Raw genomic sequence first — 25,519 nt, forward strand, 5'->3', positions numbered from 1 at the left:
CAGTCTGAACCAGTTTATTCTTGATGTTCTCCAATATTAAACTCATTCCAGTCACTCTATTAACAAATACAGATTTTTAAACAATTTCATAACAAAAGGCAGACCTATAAGTTCACATAATTACAGATAATAGAATTATGCTGGAATACAGAGCAACAGAATGGAAATGAATGATTTCACAACATAAAGGGTGCTGTGCTTGTTGTATTCTAAGAATCCAAGAAGGCATTTAACCTGTCCCCTCTTTCCCAGCTTTCTGACAACACTAAGCATGGCTCATTAAAGAGTCGTCATCTGATCCACAGCTGATCAAGATTCTAAAGCAACTGGAATCCTCTCTGCAGCAATATTTTTCAAATCTACCACCTTGAAAAATCACATCTGACAGTAAACTATGCCATACTGGAATTTGACAGCAATTTCTACCTAGTCTAGGTGCTCAGACAGTCACTGCTAAAAAACCAAATAAATAAAATATTCAAGGGAAAAAAACAATAACTATAGTGCAGATGTGCCAGTAATATGAACAGGTCCATTTTAGTATGGGCTCTGTAAGAGTAAAGACTTCTGTCACTGAGTCAGGAACATGCAGATCTTAACTGTGGAAAGCAGTCTATTCTCAAGATTTTCATACACTTAACAATTCATCGTTTGGAAGCAGTCAGATGCCTTACAGAAAGTTATATGCTCTTGCATAACAAAAAATAGATTTGCTTTCTACTCAGAAGCTGACTATGGATCCCAGCCCCTTGTGATGTACTGTGACCTAGGCTCAGGTGGTGTCTTGGGCTGCAACCTCCAAATTCCCAGTTCACAGACTTCAACACTCAAAAAACCTTCAGATAATACAGATGGCACCACAAAGACCATCATACATGCTACTGCAGGTGCTAGATAGCCCTACACACCACAGAGAACAAAGTTATGAGGAGATATTTAAAATCATTAAGCCTCTGTTTTAGAAAATACTGAGAAGCAAAATAAGCATTTTTAACATGGAAGTTAGAACTCTTAGCCCATGTGAGAGAGAAAGAAGAAGAATTAGTCCAGGGGTACAAATGCAGTCAAGAGGTGAAGCTGGCACACATGTACCCAATTATAGTGAAGAGTATGATTCTACGCATGATTTTACTACTCTTGCTGGAACACAGACTGCAGACTAGCATTGCAGTCCTATATTTAAGTAACAGAGTTTGTAATCATACAATTCTAGTAACAATTCTGTTTTATAACACTTCAATGCCACTCTCAGGAGAAGTCTACATCTTCCTCACAAATCAATCCAGCAAACAAATCAAGTGAATTGCTAAAGTGAGTACTGAGATTATCCAATTCAGAGCTCCCATTATACTATTGAAAAAGTCATCTTCTCAACACCATTTGCTTGGCAACCACTGAGCTACACCCTTGTTTTAGAAGCTTGGCTTTTTCAGCACTAACTCTGTAGCTGTAGAGGTTAACCTTCAGAAATCAACTATAAAACAGATGCCAGAATGATTTTTATAACTACAGACAGCTTTCAGAATGAAAGTGATTGTCCAAACTGTTGTTCAGAGTTCAAGAGACCTGAATGTTTCTGAAGCAGTGAGATTCAGCAACTTCCCAATTCAGAGACAACACTACCAGCAAGCCAGGCACATCAGTTTTCTAACCCCATTACTCTTGCATATAACACGAAAAATTTGACTGAGCAGCTTAAAGAACACGGTGACACAGGCTTGAGAAACAAGTGAGAACTGCAACTTATTAAAAGCTCTCTTTGCTTCCACATACTGGTTAAGCTTCCCTGTATTCCCTGATCTTAGCTACTTGTAAGAGAGAAGCACCATAGGAGAGAACAAACAGCACTGAATTGGAGCGCCAGAACATTTTGGTACCAAAAATCTCAGAAGTTTTTGCTATTTAAAGCAGACAAAAACCCCCACAAAACCCAGGCAACAAGGAAACAACACCCACCACCTACCATCCAAAAAACTCAACTAACATAAAACATACACCATCGAGGTGCTAAGTAGAACTCTGATTTAGAAGCTGTTTTCTCCACTGTGGCCTACAAATGCATTCCTGTAGGGGTATCTCTAGGACAAGGTAATGTAAATAAAGTTCATTTAATGGCAGAACAATTAAATTTTCTTAGTACAGAAGACTAATATTGCAACAGAAAGTTTTATGTTGCTGAATATGAATGAAGAAGGTCCTTTCAAACTTAAGCTACAAAGATCTAGGCAAGTATTTCAATGCTTACTCTTTTAAGGGGTTGGTAAGCATTCCTAACTGTACAAAGAACACCTTTGATAAATACCAAGGCTCGACAGGGAAAAGGAAAAAAGGTGTCCAGCATGAATACAATCAGGAAAAAAGTACATACTCTTACTTACATGCCCTGCATACTGTCCAAATTTCTTTCGGAGGCCTGTAGCTAGTCCAGCAAGGCATTTGGCAGCCAAAGCAACTAACATAACATTTGTATCCTTTCCAACAACCTGAAGAGAAAATCGGTTTCAGAGAAATGGAAGAATTTCTTACAATAATCAGTGAACCACAGATTGCGTTCCAGCTAGTAATTTTCTACTCAAGAGTATTATGTCAACTGTAAATTTTAAACTATCATACAAATAAATTATAAAAATGTTAAATTATACATGCACTCTGAGTTTTATTTACTACCTTTTTGAGAGCTTTCACCAAGTCTGCATAGTCTCCTGATTCCAGCTTGGGATTTTTCACTAGTAGTTCAACAGCCTCTAGAGCTTCTTTCCTTTCTTGCCACTTTTTTGCTTCCTGCAGAGCAAATAATTTATATTAATCTATAAATAGAAACAGTTCTAGAAAAGCATACTTGCCACAGACCTTAGATTAAAACCCTTTATTCCATCCTGAGAAAACCAAGGTCTCCCTACAGTTCAATACCAGTAACTGCAGTGAAATATAGTCCTTTCCCAGGACATACCTAAGCCCCTCAAAATTATAGTTTTCTTGCTGCTAAATCCAACTTATTTATGACAGCCCGTATGTTATTAACACTAGTTCGTTATTATCCATGCAGCACTAAAGCACACATTGCAGAACTGCTCATAAGTCTTAAGACTCATCAGCTATACAGAGAATTAACAGGTAGTATTTAAGTTTATGCTTACTATTTTCTCATAGAAGTCTTTGGGAAGCTTGGAGAGAATTTCTACAGCTTCAAGCAACTCATATGCATCTACTTGTGGTACCGCCTCTTCCTCATCATCATCTCCTGCAACCAGGAGAGAGAAATATATCAGCAGTGACAGAAAATTTTGACTAGAGCTTCACCTACAGCTCATTGCTTAGAAAGCGCTATCAGCAGTTGTGAATTTGCTATTTCAAAAGACAGATACTCTTTCATATAAAGTTTCTGCCTCAGACAGATTTTCTTCTTGTGTAGTGCACTCCAAGTTTTGCGCCAGCTTGAGTAAAAGCTCCCTTACAATTTAATGCATTCCTTCACCAACTGTATACAATATACACGCCAACAGAGTTCAGAGATGAAACAGTTTACCTCCATCTGCATCTCCTCCAAGTCCCTGCTGCTGCTCAAATTTTGCTTTCAGCTCCTGTTGGGAACGCAGGAACCTGGTCTGCTTAGGAGCAGCTGATGACACTTTGATCCATTCTTCTTCCAGTTCTTTTAACTGCCAAAAGGGAAAGGAATCATCATATCAGAGGCATTATGGACATACTCCAAGACAAGCAAGCCATTACAGTTTTCCCATTTCAAAGCCAAGACAGCACTACCTTTCACTACTATCTTTTTTTTGCCACTAACAGAGTAACTCCACATTCACTGTTCCAAAGTGTTTGACTAAGTATATCCATGGAAGAGAATATTATTGCAAAGCATTTACATAAGAACAAATAGTAGAACCTCAGAATGGTGTGACCCCTCTGTAGACACTTTGAAATAAAAATGGTTGAGCATGAAGGAAGCTTTCCTTTACAGCCATTCTATTATTACACACTAAAACTAAGATGAAACAAACATGCTGAGCTACATTTGATGAAACAGTTTGGTTTTTTTTAACCATGCCCTTTTAAAGCAAGCTACTGCTTTCCACCTGAACATAATTAACTCAAGTTGGTAGGAGGAAAGGATGCATAATTTATAAAATTTTAAAAAGATGAAATAGTCTATCATAATGCAATGCCACTTCCTGAAGGGGAACAGTCACATCCTCAGCATCATCAGAATAAGTATGAAGGGATGCAGAGAAGAAAAAACTTCAGGAAAAAAGAAAAGTGAGAATGAAAATTATTAACTTGAAGACTTTCAGTGCAAGGGTCTTTTATAAGGGCAACCATTCTGCTACATTCTACTGCTCAATTGCCATTCTCAGTTCCAATATGAGGCTTAATCCCACAACTTCATGTATGTTCAGAGCAACCAAACATTGTTATGATTTCCTTACAAATGACTAAGAGTGACCAACGTTTTGAGTAAAGTTAAATGAAGCTAAAAAAAATACATTCCAATTTTGGCTTTAAGAATGCCCAACATCACAGAATCAGGGAGGATGAGCATCAAATGTTTGGATACAGAAATAGTTCCTGCCTACCTGAACAGAATTTATGTTCTGCAATGGAGGTCTCAAAGCATCCCTTATCCAACGGTAGATTTCCACAGCAAGGAGCTTGGCTTCGTCTCGAACAGCCTTTTCTCGAGATTCAAAAAGTTTTGGCAATACTTTGATGATTGGCTTCAGTGAGATTATCTTTGAACCAAATTCACTGACAGTGAAACACATAGACTAGCATCAGTGCCCGTGAACAGGGAATGATCCACAACTCATTTTTTTAAAAACAGTCTATGAAAGTCTTCCAGAGCACATTTAGCAATTTTGTCATTTACTCAAACCATTATGCTAGATATTATTTTCAGATGCTACCATAAAATTTAAAGAATATATGCCCTATCAAAATTAACCTCCACACCCAGCTTGGAATTACAAAATTAGGCCTCTCAAATTACTTCAAAGCACTTAATACAATCCAGTGTTTAAATCGTCTCCCTTGCCAGGGGGAAAAAAAAGACAAGAGAAAAGAAAGAAAGAAGTTGTCCTTAGACCAAAATTTGTATGACCTACTTTTTTTTTTAATCAGAATAGAATCTCATTTGTCTATCCTTTGAAACAAACTGCAGTAAAGCATTAGTCACTTTTCCACTTGTTGGACCAGATAATTATAGTGAGCTTGGGTCATCTTCACAGAAAACTTATGTGCTGAAACATGTGCCACTGAAGGAACACACAAAACAAGTTTCCCCAGCCAACTACCCCTTCCTTGACATAAGATTCTACATGCTGTTGCACTTAATACACAAAACTTCCTATTTCAATCACTGATGAATGAGAACACAAGAACTTTCTTTTCAAACTCATAGTAAAGTTAACTGCTGTAGTTACTAAGGCATCACATATAAATCACCTCAAAAGCAATAATTTTTTTTATTCAGAAACATTTCTTCTTAATTCTGAATTAATCTTTTTACCAATCACACTTTTTCTTATGGCTCCCTCCAATTCTAGTTCCACATTAAAAAGTTAGCAAAAAAGGCTGCTTCAAGAACTAAAATCTACATGTCTTGCTTTCTAGAAATTCTAGTGCACATAATTTTATTTCCACATCAATTTTACAAAATACTAAGTACAAAAACCTTCAAAACAGGCCTTGGAAGTAACATGATTTAAATATGTGAACAAAATAGTTGCCCAATAATTCCTGTTTTTTTCTATCATGACTTTAAAAGAGAGCATATTTGGAGAAATGCCTATGCAAACTTATTCGTACCTAATGCATATAATCTAATTTATATAACAAGAAATAATAAAAACCTTAGCACAAGATAGAAAATACCAGAAATTAAACTACTTATGCATTCAAGCTACCCACCTAGATACAACACAGACAAATTTTGTTATCAATGCAGAAAGCCTACCACAGCATAAGAAAAACTTAAGTAGCAACACAGCTCAGAAGCAGAAGATGGAGTTTAAGCCAGCAAGGCATGAGAGTATTTGATCTTAACATCACAAAGATAATAAAATACTGCATGTAAGGGAAAAAAAAAACCCTATGTGGTACATTTTACAGAAGTAGTTAGTTGAAAGATACTGAGGAAGGTTATGCAGGTTTCTAATTACACTGCACTGTTAAAAAAACATTTAACTAGATAAGCAATTTAAAATAGCTCAAATATATTCCTAGATATAGGACAGTAGTATCACTTAGCAGAAGCACAGGTAATGTGTTAAGCCCAAAGCTTTATTTTGATATTACTGAAGCCTGAAACAATCAGTTTAACAAGGATCATCTCTATGTATGCCTTAGCAAGTTCTCTAAAAGATCTATAACGTAAGGCACTTTCCAAATACATTATACAGTTTTCATATGAGCTACTTTACGCAGAAAGAAGTGTTCTGGCCATTAATTTCAAATTTTTCTGTTTCCTTTAAAAAAAGCCTAATGGTCAGTAAATTATATATGCACCAAGTGTAAGAATTTCATAAAGCCCAAGTATTTTTCACTCAAAGGCAGCAAACAAACTTGATGTGGAACCAAAAAATAATCTAATATTGAAGCCTACTACATCATCTTAAATTGGATTTGATTTTTAGGGAGCACTAGCAGCTCTCCTTTTCAATAAAGGAATTATTATATGGACAATAGAAGCTTACTGTGCAATGAGCTTGGCTTTTTTTTTTTTTCCCTTTCTTCTAAAAACACATACTGTGTACCCAATTAAACATGCTTACATCAGTGAGAAAAAAGTGGTTTAAAAAAAACTAAAACAAAAAACTAAACTATGTTTTAGTTTTCACATCAATGAGTTTATTAGAGATATTCAGAAGAGAAGCTTCACAATCTGGAACAAAACACATTAATCTTGCTCTTCTCTCAGAGGCTGGGAAAATGGAAGTTTGGTAAACAGTTACCATGAAAGAAAGAGAATCAGATGAGGCTAGTACAACATAGACAGCCTCACATCTAACAAATCCCATGATGTCGTCAACTGTTGCTGTCAAAAAACACCAATTAAGGAAAATGCATTCTACTCAACAATAACAAGGGCCTGCTAAAGACAGCAACAAAATTAGTCTCCACATATTGCTGGGGTGAGGAAAAAGCAAAGAAGAAAACCACAAAAAAATACCATGAACTAAAAGCTTACCTTAGTGCTTTCCTCAGTGTCTCTATACACGCTACTATAATTTTTGGGTTTTTGTTGTCCAGACCCTTTAATAATTCTTCTTGTATTGCCTCTCCTTTCTCAATTTCTATATACATTAGACATATATCTTCACCCAGCTCTTTTGCTCTCGCCTTTGGCTGATTGAACACTTTATTTACAACTCCTGATGCTACTTCTCCTGTTGTTCTGAAAGATGAGAAAGTATTACTTTTGGAACATGTATGTGAATTAAGTATTCTACATCATTATCCACAGAAAAAAAACCACACATAGCACCAAATCCAGATTAAGACCCAACAAATCTTCATAAAAAAGGGACTACATCCTAAGATAACCTTGAAAAAAATAACTTTTTTTAAGGGATGGCTTCGTCATCTAGTTTTATAAAAGAGCACAGATCACAGTTATATTATGATTCTAATACCAGACTGCACCAGTGAATAGTAGGCATTCTCAAGACTGTATTAACACTCTCTAGTTGAGGTTCACTAATAAATGCCACATCCTGGAATTATATATGTTGCAATATGTTAAGTGTATCTTTACATAATCCCAGCACAGTATTTCACAAATACTTCCAAGCTTCACATAAACTAAATCATTGACACCACTTTTACATCAAGGAGTGTGCAAGATTGTTAGATTTTCAAACAAAGCTTTGGGTTTATTTGTTTTTAAGTAAGACCTGTATTAATTTCATCAGGTCACAAAGTCAGTGGACCAAAGCACTAACTTGGCCTGTTATGTGCTTTTATTTCACCCTCAAGAATATGATCTACTTCATGGGCTAGACAACACAGACGAACTAAAACACGTTCAGTGAAGAAATGAGCAGGTGCATGAAGACTCATATTGGTTATGTTGGATGCAATGTCACATAAACATATTTTATTTCATGTATGAATTACATAAATATCCCGCTGAAAAAAAGGCTCCCTCCTCTACAGATAAGACTGTTTCCATCAAACAAGAACAGAGATTCCAGTTCACAGCACTTACACCACCACATTAGTGATTCACTTTTTTCCCCATTTCAGAAATTTTTATTAGTGCCTTCAGTAGCTTTTTTAGAACACTGCAAGCAAGTTGTGATAAGCTAATATGCACATGGAGGCCATCTACAAGGAAAGCCTGCCATTTGGCAAGTTCTCTAGATTAGAAAGCAAGTTCTGCTCTTAACAGTAGAGATCAGAATTGGTAGTGGCCACTGCACTATTTACATGCAGCTGCAGCCTTTCTCAGGGAGGCACATTAAACTGTCCTAACAGCCTAAGAGCAGCAAGAAAAAGCTACTTACTTCCCAGCTACATGAGCATTTTCAACATAAGCAAGCGCTGCTTCCAGTCCTTTCAGCTGAGCCACTGCATTGGAGTCAGTCACAAATTTCTTTATCAATCCAAGATACTTGGACCACTCAGGACTCTTTTCATCATCTATCTTCTGGAAGAGCTTAAGGGCTTCTTCATAACCGTTTAATCTGGCTTTCCATAGCTGGAACCAGAAATTGGACATTTAAATGTTGTGCTATTATAGCCTTAACTCACCAATCTCAGAAAGCTCTTCAATCATATTTGAAAGTATGCTCAGCAAGCTGGCACCTGCAGACTTCTCTTCAATGTCTATATGAATAACATGCAACAGGACAAAATACTTGTTTGTCTCCCGCCAAGAATGATCTGGATAGGGAGATACCAGTCTTCCCCCCGCTCTTCTTAAGTTCTAGCAACCACCAATGAGGAGGTGGGAGCCCAGCAATAATTTCAGCTACAGATGAGTAATTTCTCCATGTGAATGAATGTACTTACCTGTCAGCACACAAACTTACGCCATGTAACGCTATTAAAATCTGCTTAATAGAGGTTATTCAGCCTCTAGGTTGGATAGAGCTGATGCAGTTTCAGAAATGTTAATACTCACACCGTGCAGCTGTCAAGATTACCCAATTACAGAGTATTTAGATACAGAAACACTACAAAATCACCATGAGCAGAGATACACAGCAAGCCCAATCTATGATTGCCTACCTTATGTTCACATTTCTGATCAATGGGCAATTTCATCCACTCACTGTCGTCCCCCATTGTAAATCAGGCTCTCTCGATAACTACAGTAATTTCTGTGGAGATAAGGACAAGTTAGAAACCAGAAAAATACATATAGGGTGTATACATACTTACACATAAAAAAACCCAAAAACATAAAACAACAACAAAAAAAACCAACCAAATCCACAACAAAACCACAACAAAACACACACATAAAAAACCCAAAAAAACAAACAAACAAAAAAACCAACACCAAAAATCCACAAAAAAAAACCCAAAACAAAACAACTCCACAGTTCTATAGCAAATCTCATTGCTAATATGCAATCCAAGGTTGTAATTATATTTAAATGCACACTTTGAAGACCAGACCACTATTTTTTTTAGCTCTAGAAAATTACCAGAAGCCATTAAAGATTAGAGAGCAGTGCAATTTGTAGTATTTCTCACACTACAAGTCTCAGTAGGTGAAAATTTTAGAAAGCTGAAAAGGTATGCAGAATATAACCTCACCTAAGCTTGAGGAAGAATGTACTACAGCTAAGGCACTAAACCAAAATGAGCTGCCATCAACACTAAAAACTGGCTCTTACTGACACGTGCTTTCAGCAACAGGTGCCATGAATCAGTGCCAAAAAATAATCAGATGCAAGGATTGACTGTAAGGACAGTCATTTTAACAACTTTACAAACAGCACAACTGAAATGAAGAGTTACCAAGAAGAACAAAACCCATTTTTGCCCTAATTCTAATGTAGCTAGTGTAGGCAACTGTCAACAAGAGATCAATTTCTTGCTACCTGTAGGGTTTAAATCCTTAGTCATTCAAGTTTTAGTGGTTTCCCCCTTCTCCTCTTCCTTTAGATTAAAATAAGAACAGTGACTATTAGGGTATGACAGACAAGATCTTAGGCTCAATGCCCATCTCAGACTTATTGTACAACTAATCTGACTGCTCAGAACATAATGAGAGACCCAGTCTGATGCAGAGAGGTCAGCAAAATGAAAATAGCAGCAGCAGTAGAAAAGGCTCCCAGTGTTATTTATAAGCACAAAATCAAACCACAGAGGGAGTAACACATTTCAACACACCAGTCTGAATTCACAGACCAAGCCAAAAACTCTATAACCCGGCCATACACAATTTATCACTACAGGCATATAAGCACACAACACTAGCAGAATGCTCCTAAGAGAAATTCAGCCTTTGGCCTACAGAGTATTTCACCTAATTCACTCAGAGGTTCTCTGTGGAAAATTAATCCCTTAAATTAGTGGTATATTTTCAGTCACATAAATTAATATAAGCAAGTACTTCAAAACCGTCTGTCAGCCACACAACACTAACACATACAGCTAACCTGATAGCAAAATTAGGCTAGCTACAGCATACAGTAAAAACAATCTTTTTAATTCCTTCCTGGATAAGTTAGAAGATACTTAAGTAACAACCCAGCCTCCTAATAATTAAAAAAGAAAAACCATAAGAAACACAAAGAACTCCAAAACCCCTACCTGTCACCGATACACACAGCCCCACAGCAAATTACACTTAGCTAGCCTTAAATATTTACAATATTTAAATGGATTTTAAATTTAAATTAAAATTACAACATTTTTAAATGGATATTAATACTGTTCTCACTATAATTGCATAAACTATTATTTTGTCCAATGGCAGTAAAACAAGAGTCAATGTCAGAACACAAGCTGACTACATCCATGAACAAGTGTATCCAAGCGTTATTATGGTTTATCCTTCTCATTCCCCTTCTCATCAAAAACCAACAATATGGATTTTTTTTTTCTTGACATCAGCACAGTGGTACCAAGTGTGCTTCTAAAGAAGCACATTTTTTTTTGGGGAGGGCCAAAGAACTGTAAACCGCTGAGGATGAAAGGATCTGCTTATTATGTAAGAAGCAAAGTACTCAGAAGTGAGGCTACCTAAAACCCATTCTACTGAATTGTTAATTCTGTTTCCCTATCTTTTTTAATGTTCAACTTACTAAAAAAACAACACAAAACAAACCCTCTAGTCACAGCATTCCTCCATGTCAGGAACTGACAAAAAAAGGTACTCCAAATTAAAATTGACAATGAGAACTCAAAGGCCATACCAATCCCAAACAATCATACAAGGTCAAAAGGGCAAGTGAGTTACTGCATCCGAACACCATCAGCCTTTGCAATGGATCTGCTTTCATCTGCTTAAACTCCTGCTAATATTTTCTCTGTCCCAACCTCTCATTTGTCCTCTTATCCCTCCTTCAGCCTACTGAGAGAGTTCAAAATAAAACAGAAATCAACAAACTCCTGATTCAAACTCAATGCATGTTAGCTATTAAAAAAAAACAACCAAAAAAACCCACCAAACCCACAAAAAAACATAAACCAAACACATACACACACCAAAACAACACAAAAAGCACCACCCTGCTCCCAAAAGCAAGATGCTCATGGCAAATACTGAAGTGAGGGGTAAAACATATCTAACTCTATGAAGGCAAGGACTTCTCTCCAAAAGCAAGAAACGAGACTGAATTCACATGAAAAGCTTTCCAAACAGCCCACCTAGCAATGGATGCAGGCATGCCCTATAGCAAACAGCTTCCAGCAGTAAAATTCCCCAGGCCTCACATTAGTTCTGCAGCCAAGTGCCATCAGCAAAGACAGCTCTGACAGTATAAACTGAGCTGGCATTAGGAATACCTTCATTTGAATGCACCAATATAGAAATAATGGAGTACTTCCTCAATGTGGATGCAGACAATATAAATAGATGCAGTGGTCTCTTCCCAAAGTCACATACGCCTTTGTGAAGAACAAGCAGAATGAACTTTACAGAAAATTAGGTAGCCCTGATTCTTAATCAGAAACTTGGAACTAATTCAAGCTATTGTCTCTTTATACTTTTTTGCTGAAGAACACATAAGGAACCAATACAAGTATAATAGTTATTCTGAACAAAAACAAAAAGGGGAAGAAAGCATGAATACAGATGCCAGCAACAGAAACACCAGGATAAAATTTTGGCACCTGTACTAGACATCTACACAGGTTTTTTTAGAAAACTGACAAAAGCATGAACTTCCTACTTCAACAATAAAAAGAAACATTTATTTCTCTCCAGAGATCTGTTCTGCCAAGGAAAGACATCTTACTGTAGGACAGTCCTCAATCAAGTACTACAGCCTCAATTCAGTTCAAACCCTAAAGTCAATAACAACTCTATTAAAAAGGCTTGTCCATTACCAGACTGATACTGATTTATAATTATTTTTATCCTTACACATATACAACAGTTCACTGCCACAAAGTACAACCTCTTGCTTGTACAGTAGTAATACACTACAGCATCTAGAATTTCCCTTCCCACATCACAATGTACTTGGGGGGAATCACACACAAGAGAGACACAGGGAAAAGAGTTGAATAACCATGAATAACCATGTTTCACCTATTTTTTCTCAGTCTGGTCAACTGAGTTCCCCCACTATTTTTAGTCATTAACATCTACAATCAATACTTCCATTAAAAAATGGGTTAAGTTACCTTCTGCACTGAATCTGCCATCTAAAAATAAGTGATAAAATTATACTCCCCGCAGTAATTTACAAATCCCTTTAGAACAGAATTTCTCAGAAAGTATTCCATGGTCACAGAGGGAAAGCTCCTTCTTAAACATCCCGTCTTTCTAGCTTCATTACTGCTCATGTCTGTCCTAATGCCAAGATTTTGTACTGTCTACATCTTGCATTTACCAGAATAAAAGATGATTGCTTCTCTTTTCAATTAAGTCACTGGGTTCTGTGTGATCATAGAATATCCTGCATTTGACAAAAAGGTTTTTCTTAAAAGCTTCTTTGTAAAGACATGTAAATCTCAAGTCATTACTTCTCAACAACCAAATAGCAAGTGGCCTCATTACACGATAACAGCTAAATTCCGTTATTACTAGTGAATTTGCAGCAATGAAGTGTTTGACCCACTTTTTTTTTTTTTTTTCTGCCACAGATTGGAACAAACAGAATTAAGTCTTTCAGGAACAATCTTCATTTCGGTAAAATCCAGAAAACAAGATCTCTGAAGCAACTGAACTGCCAGAGTAAGTTTTGTGAGACACATTTGTCATAAAAGTGGTCAATGCAACGTTTGCAAAAGCCAGTCACCCAAGAAATCAGAAGTAGAGATGAATAAAAAAATCTTTCCTGACAGTTCTTGGCAGGGCAGCTTTATATTATGGAACAGTGAGAAAATGAAGACCATCAAGGAAAGAACAGGATCTTTTGAAGGGAGATCATGTAAAATAGAGCAAGAGTGGAAAGCATTTACAAGGCAGCACAAATGCAAGAATTTCAAACGTATAAATGAGAATTCCCAAATGAATATAAGTAAGTTTGGGAAACAAATGTATCAACACATTAAAAGACTGTGAGAAAGTATGAAAACATCAAAGTTTGGATTCACCATGCAGTACTCCGAACAGCTCTTACTCAACTTCTAAATAAATGCTTTTCCTGCAACAATTTGGAGAGCTGAATTGCATTAACATCATGCCTTATAGTATGGGGTACTGCTAAGGAAAAGTCTTTACATCATTAACATTCTAAAATATGATTTCTTTTGAAGCGCACATTCATCACCTATCACTATATTTTATTGTGAAGTGTCAGCTTCTAGAACATTTTCTACAGAAGATGCACAATGGCAAACTAGGAAACCATTTTATGCTAAACAAAACCAGCTGTTTATTGATACTGATTGCCTACTTCTCCCTACTTTCACCTATTGAATATTAGTGTTGCACATGAACATCATCAAATATTTTCATATTTTGAAAGGTTCTCAAAAGCATTACTCACTAATAAGTTCAGAGAAATCAAGACAGGTCTTTTTAAAAGGAAAAATCCATTTGAAATGTTCCTATACAGTAGGGCACAAATTTGGAGTGTATATAGTTGGATGTCACATTTCAGATAAAAACTATACTTCTTGGCAGATAGAGCTCTGTTAGTGCAGCCACATTTTTCCTAGCAGAAAGATTTATTTGTTTGTTTATTTTGTTTTGGGTCATATTTGCTCTTTGGCTCTAAAATGACGAAGTTTCACTTTCTTAAAAGTTTAGCCCAACATGTTTTTGTTCTTTTTTTTTTTTTTTATTTGCCAGCCAAACCTTCCCATTAGACACAACATAAAGTAGCTCAGAAAAAATGTTAAGACTCAATCATAACACAGTAGGCAACAAAAATTGTATAGAATTTTAAAGGCTGGTAGATGAATTATAAGTTGCAAGATACACAGACTCTTGATGAAAAAATAGAAAGACCTCAGAATAACAAAAAGAAAAAGGAAAAATGCATGCTAAAGGGAAGCTACTGTTTCAGCAGCAATGAAATGGCATTCAAGAACAAACAGAATTAAATTCTCTCTTGCCTGCTTTAACTTGTATGTCCTAAGTCACCTCAGGGAAATTTTAACAGCACAAATGACAAGCTAGTGATAAAATATATAAATACTTAATTTCTCTGGAAATATACATTTTAATACATGGCCTCTGAAAGTAACCAGGGACGTTCTTTTCTGTTCATCTGAAAGTGAGGGACAGTGCAAAATAAACTGACCTTCTGTTACAGCTGAGACCAAAAGCAATTTGTAACTGTATGGGTAAGCCTGGAGTGAAGCCAGTCTTAGGGAGCCGAGAAGGGCAAAAGGGAAAAGGGCAACACATGGGCAAGTGCACAGGCATGCACTGACATAATTTTAACGGTGGACAGTTGGGAGTGAAAGATGTCAGTGGGACTGTGCTTGTAAGCTGCCAAGCCCCCCACCCCTCAAGTGGTTTTACAAAGCTCAGGCATGAAAAGGTTCATGTGATTTTCTTTAAAAGGACGGCCTGAACTGCTGATGAAGGAAAGCTCCCGCGGAGACATCACTGGCTCCCTCCTTCTCCAAGGGAAGCTCCCTCCAGCACGGCTTCCCTCTGCAACTAGCGGCGCCCCCGACATCCCCAGCACCTTACAGAAGAACACCCCGTCCACTTCTGCCCGCAGCCCCACAGGCATCCCCGCAGCCCGGCGACGTTTCCCACTCCTCGGGAGTTTGGCCGCAGGCCGCGGCCGGGCACGACGAGCAGGCCGCCCGCCCGCCCGGCATTGTCTGTGCCCGCCGCCCCCGCCCTACGGCCGGGCCGGGCCGGGCCGGGCGAGCCCTGCCAGAGCCGCCGCGCACCGCCTGCGGCTCGGCCGGGCCTGGCCGGACACTCACCCTGACAGCTCCGGGCCGGCTCCCGGCAGCAGCGGGCGGGAACCGCGGGCGGGCCGGGACGAGCCCCTCCCCGCCGCGGGCGGGGCTCGGGGCGCCGCGGCCGCACCTGGGCGGGAGCCGGCCCGCGCCGGGGCCAAGACAAAGGCGGGTAGAGCAGGGCAGGGCAGCGGCAGCCCCGCCGCACTGACCTCGCAGCAGCCCCAGGCACATCGCGCTCCCTTCCCGCCGCCGCCGAGCCGCGCCCGCGGGGCCGGGCGAGCGGCAGCAGGAGGTGCTGCCCGGCCCTGCCGGTGGCCGCGGTGCCGCCTCTCGGCAAGGAAGGGGCCGCCGGGCCGGCGAACAGTGACCAGCTTTGCCCGCCAGGCCTGTTGTCCTCATGAGTCATACCCCGAACGCCCATACCCGTCAGAACAATTACTACTCTAACAGAGGGAGCTGCGGTCATACCCGAGCATGCAGCAGACATTATCACAGGCCACCAATCATCCAGCAATCCCGAATTGAAGGAGGGAGCGGTTCTGAAACCCGACAGCAGGAACAAGGCCAGCCGTGGGGAAGGAGAAAGTGCCTTCCAAAAGAGGCACGAATGAAGAGCCTGGCACCATACCATCCCCGCGTTTCATGCTGCTGCGAGATGTGTAATGACAGCACTCTGGTGGAGCTGATTCATCAGCAATCTCTCCAGCCCATCGTCTGACATTTTGAGATGCCTTTTCTATAGTGATAATAGCAACTGAAGAAGCCGGTATGATGGGAACTGGGTGTCACTTGCTTCCCCCTCAGAAGAGCATCAAGCCATGTGATGTAAGGCTGTATTTCTCTAGCCATCTTTTTAGCTAGCTGAAGAAAGAAGCCTCTTTCAGGCACCACCAGCACCAGCCATGCTTCCCACTGAATAATTGTCCAAGTTACTTTTCCTACCACCTCACTCTACCCCCTGCAACAGGAAGGCACAAACATGCACAGCAGCTTCTGCTTTTCAACATCTGACATTTGCAGCAATCGAGGTGTCATAGACAACCCCAGACAATGTACGAGTGCTCAGGTCAAGAGACTCTTTATTCAAACAAGCCAGAGCAACACCGCCCAGTGCAAGGCAATATTTAGTTTAAACAAAAGGGTACAAGGCTTTTCAATGTCACTTCAGAACTCCACCCATATAACACAAACCACTGGGAACAGTCTACAACAAAGCATCAGCAAAGCAACACCATATTAGTCTAGGACTATGTTGTCTTGAACCAACCACTCTGCTACAGATGCAAATAGCTTTAATGCCATCCTACTCTGGCAGACTTGACAAACCATTTACATTAAATAGATTACAAACAAATTAGCAATACAAGTTTATATATTTGTTTTATAAACCATATAAGGACAGCTGCTGGTAGTGTGGGACAGAGGAGAGGTAGGAACGGGAAAAAGGGAACCAGATGAACACTGACCGTGATTTTGAAAACCTTAATTAAAGGTTGGCAAGCATTTACATCTCTCAAGTGTCCTTCCAGTCACGCATCCTACACAACAAAATCCTCCAAATTAGATAATTAAGATAGCTATCCCTACTCCACAAAACATTCAGTGCAGTTTCTAATTCGATGTACTGTTCAAGATATGTGTAAGTGATGTATAAGCAGGGGCAAACAGAAGTGCTGCATTTGCAGATGACAACTGGATAGCAAAAAAAAAAAAAAGGTTGACTGAAGGAGCATACAACATGCTAAATGCTTTTCAGTTGTAAATTTATCACCAAACACACAGAGTGGAACAATTTATAACATTACACTGAAATTCAGGTTTTCTGCATTGACAATTAAATAAAAACAAGATCTTCCCATTTTAGCAGACTCTGGTATGAGAGCACAGACCCACTGTGGCAGACCAAGTTTTTAGAGGCAGAGGCCCAGCTTACATAACTGGCCCATACAAGGGGAAGGACAAGAGCCAGCATGAAAGTTAAGTCTGACAAAATACAAGTCCTATGTGTACAAGAGCCAAGAATCATGTTCCATCACCATGCATTCCTTTTTTCATATTACAATACCAAGGGAGAAACCATCCATCAATACAGATCTAAAGCAGTCCGAATAACTCCCATACTTTTAAAATTCAAATTTCTTTTTGTCAAGTAGTCACATAATTTTTCCTAGAACAGCTCACCTAGTTAATGTACCCAACTTTGCATTTTTGAGAATTACTTTCAATACATCTGCAACCATTTGTTTAGAAACAGTCTCTCATACCTGAAGGCCATTTGCCAGCAATTCTGCTTTGATATATCACTCTCTCAATGTTGCTTATAAGGCTTAGCCCCACCACAATTCTTGAAGTAGAAAAAAGCCAAATAGTGAATTTGTAAGTTCAATATGGGGGGAAGCTATCAAATCAGTGAAGTTCAAAGAAAGGCCAAGCCTGAGGCAAGAAAACCAAACCAAATTCTAAATTTTGTACAATCAACTGATCTCATGTCGGACACTAAAGAGTCAAAAGTATACAGGCAATTTTCACTCAATCTTTTTATCTCCTAAGGTGAACCTTTCTCAAAGTTTTAGTAACAGACTTTTGTGAGTAGACCATTAGAATGCTTCAGTATTCAATACTCCATGCATTCTGAACTAAGCAGCTTTACAGTTTCAAACGAATAGATTCACTGAAAGCCTACAGCAACATTTTCTTTGATACACAAGTAATACATTAGGAAGGGCTCCCACTGCTGGTAGCCGAACATCCCAGCAACTACTCATCCCCTTCTCACTTGCACAAGGCAACTTAAACTGCACTGCAGTTCAGCAGAAATAGCAGGAAAATCAAACATTAAAATCAGCAAAAAGTAAAAACCGCAGAATAATCAGATAGATTATACACAACAAACACAAATCAGTTAGAAAACGGTAGCACATATTATTTTTTAAAATTTTTATTCTTAGAACAGAATCCTGGTTTGCTTAAGGCACACAGGGTTTGCTTAAGGCACACAGAAGTATCATTCCTCAAACTCTTGTCTTCCGACCCAAAAACTGCGGGTCTCCCACTGAAAGAGCACCAGATTCAGGAGGAAAACCCTTTGCACACCAACCTGAAAACTACTGTCTTTGGAAAAATCACAAGACTGTCTGTTTCAGAAACAAAATCAAATGAAATGCGGGAAAGGTGTGTGTAGAAACACGGGACACACTTCTAGCCAGCTCTTCTTCGCATATACTAGAGAGGATTCAACAGGAGCAACTCCTCGTGAGGGGCTCTGGCAATCTTAACACTCGCACGCAACAACAGAGCTGCAGAAATAAGAGACGAGCTCGCGCCTTTGGTTTTAGGACGACAATCACCCCAGAGAACGTTTTTCTTAGGACATCCTAGAGGGGGAACCGATCCTGCACGCAGCCTCAGGGGATAGAAAGCGCCCGGTCCGCATTTCCCTTAAGGGGTGCCCAGGTCCCCCGACGGCTCCCAGGCCCACTATCCCGGCCGCCTCCCACGGAAGGCCCCCATCAGCAGCCCCAGGCCCACAGCGGACGGAGGCGGCCGTAGCGGAGGCGCCGAGCCCGCGGCTCCCACCGGCCCCATCGTCCCCCGGTTGGCAGGCGGCCTGAGCGAGCTGCACCTCCGCGGCGCGGCGCGGTACAGGCCGCGGCCTCTCGCCGCTACCAGCCGCAATCCTCACGCCGCCGGGCTCTGCGGGCGGATGCCGCCGCAGCCCACGGGCCATCCCCGTGGGGAGATGTCGCACCACTGGGACTACGCCTCCACACGCTCCCCGGGAGAAACGGGGAGGCTCGGGCCTGGCGGCGGAGGAAGGCCTAGCCGTCCTCCCACGGGCGCGGACCGCGGACGGAATAGGGACCGGGGCTCACCGAGGAAGGGACAAGGACAGCGGGGTCTCACCCGGGCCCGGGGGGTCGGGCCGGTGACGGTCCGGCAGCTGCTCGGCGGGGTTTGAAATCGACAGCACCGCCCGCACCTCCCAGTGTCCGCCGCGCCCATTGGCCGCCGCCGGCCCCGCCTGCGCTCGCGCCCGCGCCTCTTATTGGCCCGTTTGAATCCGGCAGCCGCAGCGCGTGCTCTCCGCGCGCTCCCGAGACGGCGGTGGGGCCGCCGCGGGAGCGCGCGCCGCCGCGGGAGCGCGCGCCGCCGCGGGAGCGCGCGCCGCCGCGGGAGCGCGCGCCGCCGCGGGAGCGCGCGCCGCCGCGGGAGCGCGCGCCGCCGCGGGCGACCTCCCGCGACACCGGCCCGGCCCGGGCGCACCCCGCTCGGGAACTACCGAGACGTGCCCGTCCGCTCTCTCGGCCGCCGCCGTGTCCCCAGGGACGGTGCAGGATGGGGCTGCCGGGCCCTCTACGGCCGGAGCTGCGCCTGGCGAGAGGCGCAGGTCCTAAGGCAGCCGGGTCACGCTGCGGGACCCGCTGGCAATGAGCTAAAGCATCTCGGAGCTGATGGATTCGGCTTTGAGGAAGATCCTGTTACAGAGGAATGGACCTTCTCTTTCCTTTGGTGAGTTTGCAAAGCAGCAACTCAAGAAACGGCTGAGAGGGGACCTCATCGATGTCTGTCAGTATCTGAAGGGAGGCTGACGGAGGATGGAGCCAGGCTCTGCTCGGTGGTGCCCAGCAACAGAGCCAGAGGGCAGAAACTCATGCACAGGAAATTCCATATGAATAGGAGGAACTTCTTTACTGTGTGGGTGACCGTGCACTGGAACATGGCCCAGAGAAGTTGTGGAGTCTCCCTCACTGGAGATCACAGGATTTGTCTGGACACTATCCTGTGCCATGTGCTCTGGGGTGACCCTGCTTGATCAGGGAGGTTGGCTCAGGTGACCCACAGTGACCTCTCCACCCTGACCTATTCTGTGAACTTTATTGGAGCACAGTGTGTTTTCTCTCCTTTGTTTCTTCACTTCAGCTTAAAAAATTGAAGGAAAAATTTTTATGGGTGATAAGAATAGAAGACAAAGGACACCAGAATGCCATGCACAAAACTGCAATTAATCTTACACTGCCCTCTCCCCACCATGCCATGTGAGCACCATCAGTTTTTTGGAAGTCAGGCAATTTTTTCATGAACTGACTGAAATGGCTTCTGCACTATGCTTCAATTGTGAAATGAGCAGAAATACAGTTGTTTTAAATGTTTTAGATAGTCATCAGAAAGGGACAGAATGTGTTACAAGACTGTAACTAGTACTGCAGTGTCAGTTATTTAGTGGATGTTTCATTCATTACTCAGCCTTTTGCACTATTTAAACTCTTGATTATAAAAAAAGGCAACAGGAGCTTAAACAAAACCCCCATACAGAAAGAAAAACAGCTCTTCTTCAGGACTTTGTTTTCCATTCAGCAGAGGCTTGAGACCTCTACAGTTCTAATACATGCCAAAATGAACAGCCCTTCTGCTGTTGCCATGTTAAAGAGGGGGGGAAAAAGCAAGGTGGGGCAGAGTGATAGATGTGTGTGAAAGAATCTTCAGAAGTGTAGATATTGGGCCCTTGATTCAAAGTCATAGGGGTACAGTGTGTGCTACAATCCGGCTTCTAAGAACCTAAATCTGTTCCTACCTTCTTGCTCCTTTGAAATGAAGCAAAGTTGAGGTTCTGTCTGAACAGGTTTGGGAGTTCCTCATTCAAAGAAGAGTCTAAATAACATGCATGATTCACAACCAAAAGCCAGACAGAGTGGTTAAGAAAAGCTAAATTTATATTAAATTATCATCAACCCCTAAAATATTGAACACAGTGGTTAAATAACTCCAGAAAATCCAATGTCTCCAGTGAGTAACGTTAAAACCATTACACAGGAACACATGGAAATCACTGACATTAGCTCAGGACAGACAGGAGAGAGGTTTGCTTTTTACACAGTAAATCAGTGCTCAAGAGATCTTCCTCCAGTAGCCCTTCTACATTCTTAACATCCTAAGTGCAATGAGGGTCTTCTCTTCCCCGGACTGGGGAACCATGATGCATCCCAAAGGCAGCATCTCACTGGGGCTGTCTCTAGAAAAAAGACATGAATTTCTGCCCACCTCACTGGTAGAGGAGGCTGTGTGACATTTTATTGCTCCTTTTCACCATAATCATTTGAGGAAGGGAGCAGAGAGCAGTTTTGAATGGTTGTTAGGCTGAAGTGCACAGGGTCTCTCCTAAGAAGCAGCAGAGAATATTGATCAAGGTGGAGATCACAAACACCATGAGTTGTTGAAAAGACTGACTGTTTTTCCTTTCCCTTCCACACTTGTGACTTGGACAGCAATTACTTTGACAGGCTGACTTAATCTTAAGTGACAGGTCTGGGCAGATGTTTCCCTTCACTCCTGTCCCACCTCAGGATTTTGGTGCATGGTCACATAAGCTACTGGTGAAAAAAAAGAACAACCCATTCCAAAACCCAAAGAAACCCAGCTCTCCTACAGGTCAGAGCCTTCCTCCCCCAATCTCCCCACTCCCAGCCCTGATGCCCCTGCTCCTACACATGGTTTCTGCTCAAATTGATTATTCTGCTTATGCTTGAGCTCTCTGGTGTTGTCCGTGCGTGAAGTGGCTTAGATGGCCAGGGCCCATGTCAGTGATATGCACTCCTTTCTCAGTTCCCAGTCAAGTCCACACCTCAATCCAAAAGTGCCTCTGCCCAACAAAATCAATGCTTCCAAGGCTGGAGTCAAACAAATAAATAATTAAATAAAAATCTAATTAAAAAAAATAAAAGTAAATCCCTCTGGGAGTAGGGAAGAGTCCCACATTAACACAGGGAAACCCAAGCCTTAGCTCCAGTTCATTTTCCACAGGAATATACACCAGTCAGCCCAATGGTGCAGTTAGGGACAGAGTCTCAAGCCACCTAGCCAGGTCGAAGTTGCAACCTTCCCCTATCTACAAAGCTACCTCTGCTGTGAAAAGTACAGGCAAACTGTTGTGTTTTTCAGGGGTAGCAGGCCTGTTAGCATATAAACAAGGTTCGAGCAGAGTAGGATGAGTCTCCTTTTTAATCAGCTGAAAAAAATATTGCATGGGAGATGTACCCTCCCCCTACCTCTGAACCATACCCCAGTGTATGTTTTGCTCTCTTTACACCATGGATGGGAATGTACTTGACCTCTTTCCATGCGATAAAAGAGGTTACAAAGTTTGCAGTGAGAAATTCTTCACTGGGAAATTCTGCTTCCAAGGATCTGACTTAATGGTTAATATTTTACCATGTGATTTGAGGGGTTAATAAAAATTTTGGTTTTGAAGAAGTGTCAAGAAGTATTTTCTCTTTTTTCTTTTTGAACAAACAGATGACAAGAGAGTATGAAGAGGTGACAATAGTCCTTGGGAGCATGCAAGACCCAGCTCCAAATGTTGCTGGGTTTTGGCCATTTGACCTAGAATGGGAGACAATAATCAGGGAGCTGCAAGGGCCATTTTAAGTAGTTGTTTATCAGATAGAATTGCACTTTAAGTTCTTCTGTTACCACTAAATAGCTCTCCTTGCCAAATAATTTTTCCCATCAGCTGCATGAGCTTCAGTTGTTCTCTGGCCTCCAAGACTCTTACCTTTAGGGAATGTCATCCTGCCCTTGCAGCTCCCTGATTATTGTCTCCCATTCTAGGTCAAATGGGCTCAGCCTAGTAATAAAGCAGTTCCTAACTGTCAGCACTGAGCATTCCCCTGGGAAAGACTCAACCTAGGAATTCTCTCTTTTCCCTTATTATGGTAATCAAAGGTCCTAAAGGCCAAAATAATTGGGACCTTGCAGAATTGGGACTGGTGGGGACCTAGCAAATTTTCATTTTCTTTTTTTTTATGTATCAGTTATGCAAAGATGAGTAAAATTTAGGTCTTGCTGAGATCCATTTCCCCCCATTAGCTCTGTAGAGCTAAGTAAAATACCAATTTCTTCTTGTCTCAAGTTCAGCACTCAGACTCCAGTACTCAGGGAACAGTTTTGAAAGGGGCATTTGCTAACTCTTGTTTTTCCAGAGTAGAAACATGTTTTAACAGGAAAGGGGAGAATAGGAGCAGTGTCCACTGCCAGCAACAGACACAGTGCTCCAATCTGAGCATTTCTTGAAGTTTTTAGTAGCAGATATGAAAGTAAGCAGTGATGCTCTCATAAAGTAAGTCTTGGTAACTGTGGTTATCCTCTTTATGCCTTTACAAGGTGACCTGATGCTGTGTCAGTGTCCTCTTGAGCCCCAAAGTATATCCCATCTATACCAAGACCTCTGTCATGTCAGAGACCCCTCAACACAAAGCCTCAAAGAGTGCTGCTAGTGCTGGAATGACTAGAGGTACTTCTGTGACCAGGAGCCAGCAATGAGGCAGCTCTGCTCTCTTCATGGGCATTGACCGTGAGCTGGATGGCACAGGACTTGCAGGTTGCCAGGGAACAGAGACTCTGAACCAGATTCAGGCCAGACGAGCCACTGCAAAAGTTAATGTGGCAACTTCCAGGAAAAGGGAACATATAAATAAACCACAGACAGTGAAAATGAGTCAAAAGGGTCTCCGGGTTCCAACCAACCCACCCATCCTCCTTCTCCAAACACAACAACACAGCTGCCCAAGCTCCATGCTGAAAGGCAGTCCCACTCTCAGGCCCCTCGCAAGAGAGGCTGATCTCTGCGCCCCTCCTTGCCAGGCAGGCAGAGTCCTGTCTTTTTTGTGCAGAGCAGAGGGTAAGGAGGGTACGACTGTTTCCAAAGTCACGTGTACTTTAGACCTCGCTCTCTGTGGAGGGCTTGCGTTGGTGTTTCCAGCCTGTGTCTGGGAGTGAGCCCCGCCGCTCAGGAGTGGCTGCTGCTGTGTTAACACTGCTGCATTCAGACTGTTCTTCCTGTAGCAGCTGCTCAGTTTCGGTGTCATCCAGTGAACCAGAACTGGCCTGGATAGAGACTGTATCCGTCTTCATGCAGACGTGGTCCCGGAGGATCCCTCCACGGGAGCTCCGAATCTGCTTAAGGTCATCCCATTCGGAATCATCACTGGATAAAAGGCATATTCCCTCCACAATCTTGATCTTCTCCTTAGTGTAGCTGTGGTCAGGACCAGTCTAGGGAGAAGACAGATGAATGAAAAAAATAAGTCTATGGAAAAATAAGGCAAAGAGCAATGCAGAGCTGGAATGAAGACAGTGAAGCAGACAAAAAGCTGGACCTCCATGTAAACAGCCACTGGCTTTAACAACCACAATGACAGAACCCATTTTAAGCTTCCTTTAGTTCTTTACCACCCCCAGACGAGTTCTCCCTGCAAGGACTCTCATTCCAAACTCCATGATTCTTCAGTCATGGAAGTGGAATGAGGATGAGGCTGCTCTTCTCATTCAACTATACATATTCCCTGACAGAAGAAAGTAAGAACACTGAACCTGAAAAGGAAGGAATAAAACCCCACCAAACAAAATGGGAAGCAGGAACAGACAAAAAACCTCATGGTAAAAGTAGGCAGGAGATCAATTCTAGGTTTGCAAATCTTTACATCTGAGTCATTCTAGATTCACCTCTCAGCAAAGCACAGCTGGAATATCACTGTTGAGTCAAAGTCTCACAGTGGCATAGAGGAAGGAGACTATAGGGAAACAACGACAATTATCAGAGGCAAAAGGGACCACACTGAGATTAAAACAGTGAAATCTAACTTGGCTCACTGAGAAATAAGGAGCATCTGATCTACCCCTGAGGAGAAAGTGGAAGCGGTGGGGAAATATACATCTGTGTATATCAAGGAACATCGGAATTAAGAAAAGGGCAGAAAGGATTTAGATTCCCAGATAAATAATCCTGGCTTATCCTTAATAGATAAGGCTAAAATGGCTTGAAGATTTGGGGAATCTATTGGATAGTACCTTTGAAAAACAGTAAGGGAAAACTCTCCCCTGCTAAGTCTGTGATCCCTGCCAGAGGAACTAAGCGATCTAACAGATAATCATAAATAGTTCTAACAGAAACTGCCTTTTAAAATATCAGTGAGTATGAGTAGCCAAAGCCCAAACCAAAGAATCTGCCATAGAAAATTAC

At 41.7% G+C, this 25,519-nt stretch overlaps 2 protein-coding genes across 3 annotated transcripts in view; both read right to left on the reverse strand.

Moving 5' to 3' along the window:
* CKAP5 (cytoskeleton associated protein 5) overlaps positions 1-19,480 on the reverse strand; it is a 54,131-nt gene extending 34,651 nt beyond the window's left edge. Inside the window, exons 1-9 of one of the 2 annotated variants that reach the window (XM_053944887.1) lie at positions 19,377-19,480; positions 9,238-9,329; positions 8,511-8,704; positions 7,193-7,399; positions 4,581-4,752; positions 3,527-3,659; positions 3,138-3,241; positions 2,668-2,781; positions 2,379-2,483 (exon numbers count right to left, since the gene is read on the reverse strand). In XM_053944887.1, coding sequence (XP_053800862.1) covers positions 2,379-2,483; positions 2,668-2,781; positions 3,138-3,241; positions 3,527-3,659; positions 4,581-4,752; positions 7,193-7,399; positions 8,511-8,704; positions 9,238-9,294 — 1,086 coding nt within the window. In that variant the 5' untranslated portion in view covers positions 9,295-9,329; positions 19,377-19,480. The remainder of the gene's footprint in view (positions 1-2,378; positions 2,484-2,667; positions 2,782-3,137; positions 3,242-3,526; positions 3,660-4,580; positions 4,753-7,192; positions 7,400-8,510; positions 8,705-9,237; positions 9,330-19,376) is intronic. The other variant, XM_053944888.1, reaches the window with a different exon arrangement.
* A 3,509-nt stretch (positions 19,481-22,989) lies between these two features.
* The window catches only part of LRP4 (LDL receptor related protein 4), an 82,063-nt gene continuing 79,533 nt past the window's right edge, over positions 22,990-25,519 (reverse strand). Inside the window, exon 38 of the mRNA XM_053945794.1 lies at positions 22,990-24,552. Within this exon, the coding sequence (XP_053801769.1) occupies positions 24,217-24,552 (336 nt within the window). The 3' untranslated portion in view covers positions 22,990-24,216. The remainder of the gene's footprint in view (positions 24,553-25,519) is intronic.

Source organism: Vidua chalybeata, chromosome 6 (assembly GCF_026979565.1).
Source record: "Vidua chalybeata isolate OUT-0048 chromosome 6, bVidCha1 merged haplotype, whole genome shotgun sequence".
Taxonomy (NCBI): domain Eukaryota; kingdom Metazoa; phylum Chordata; class Aves; order Passeriformes; family Viduidae; genus Vidua; species Vidua chalybeata.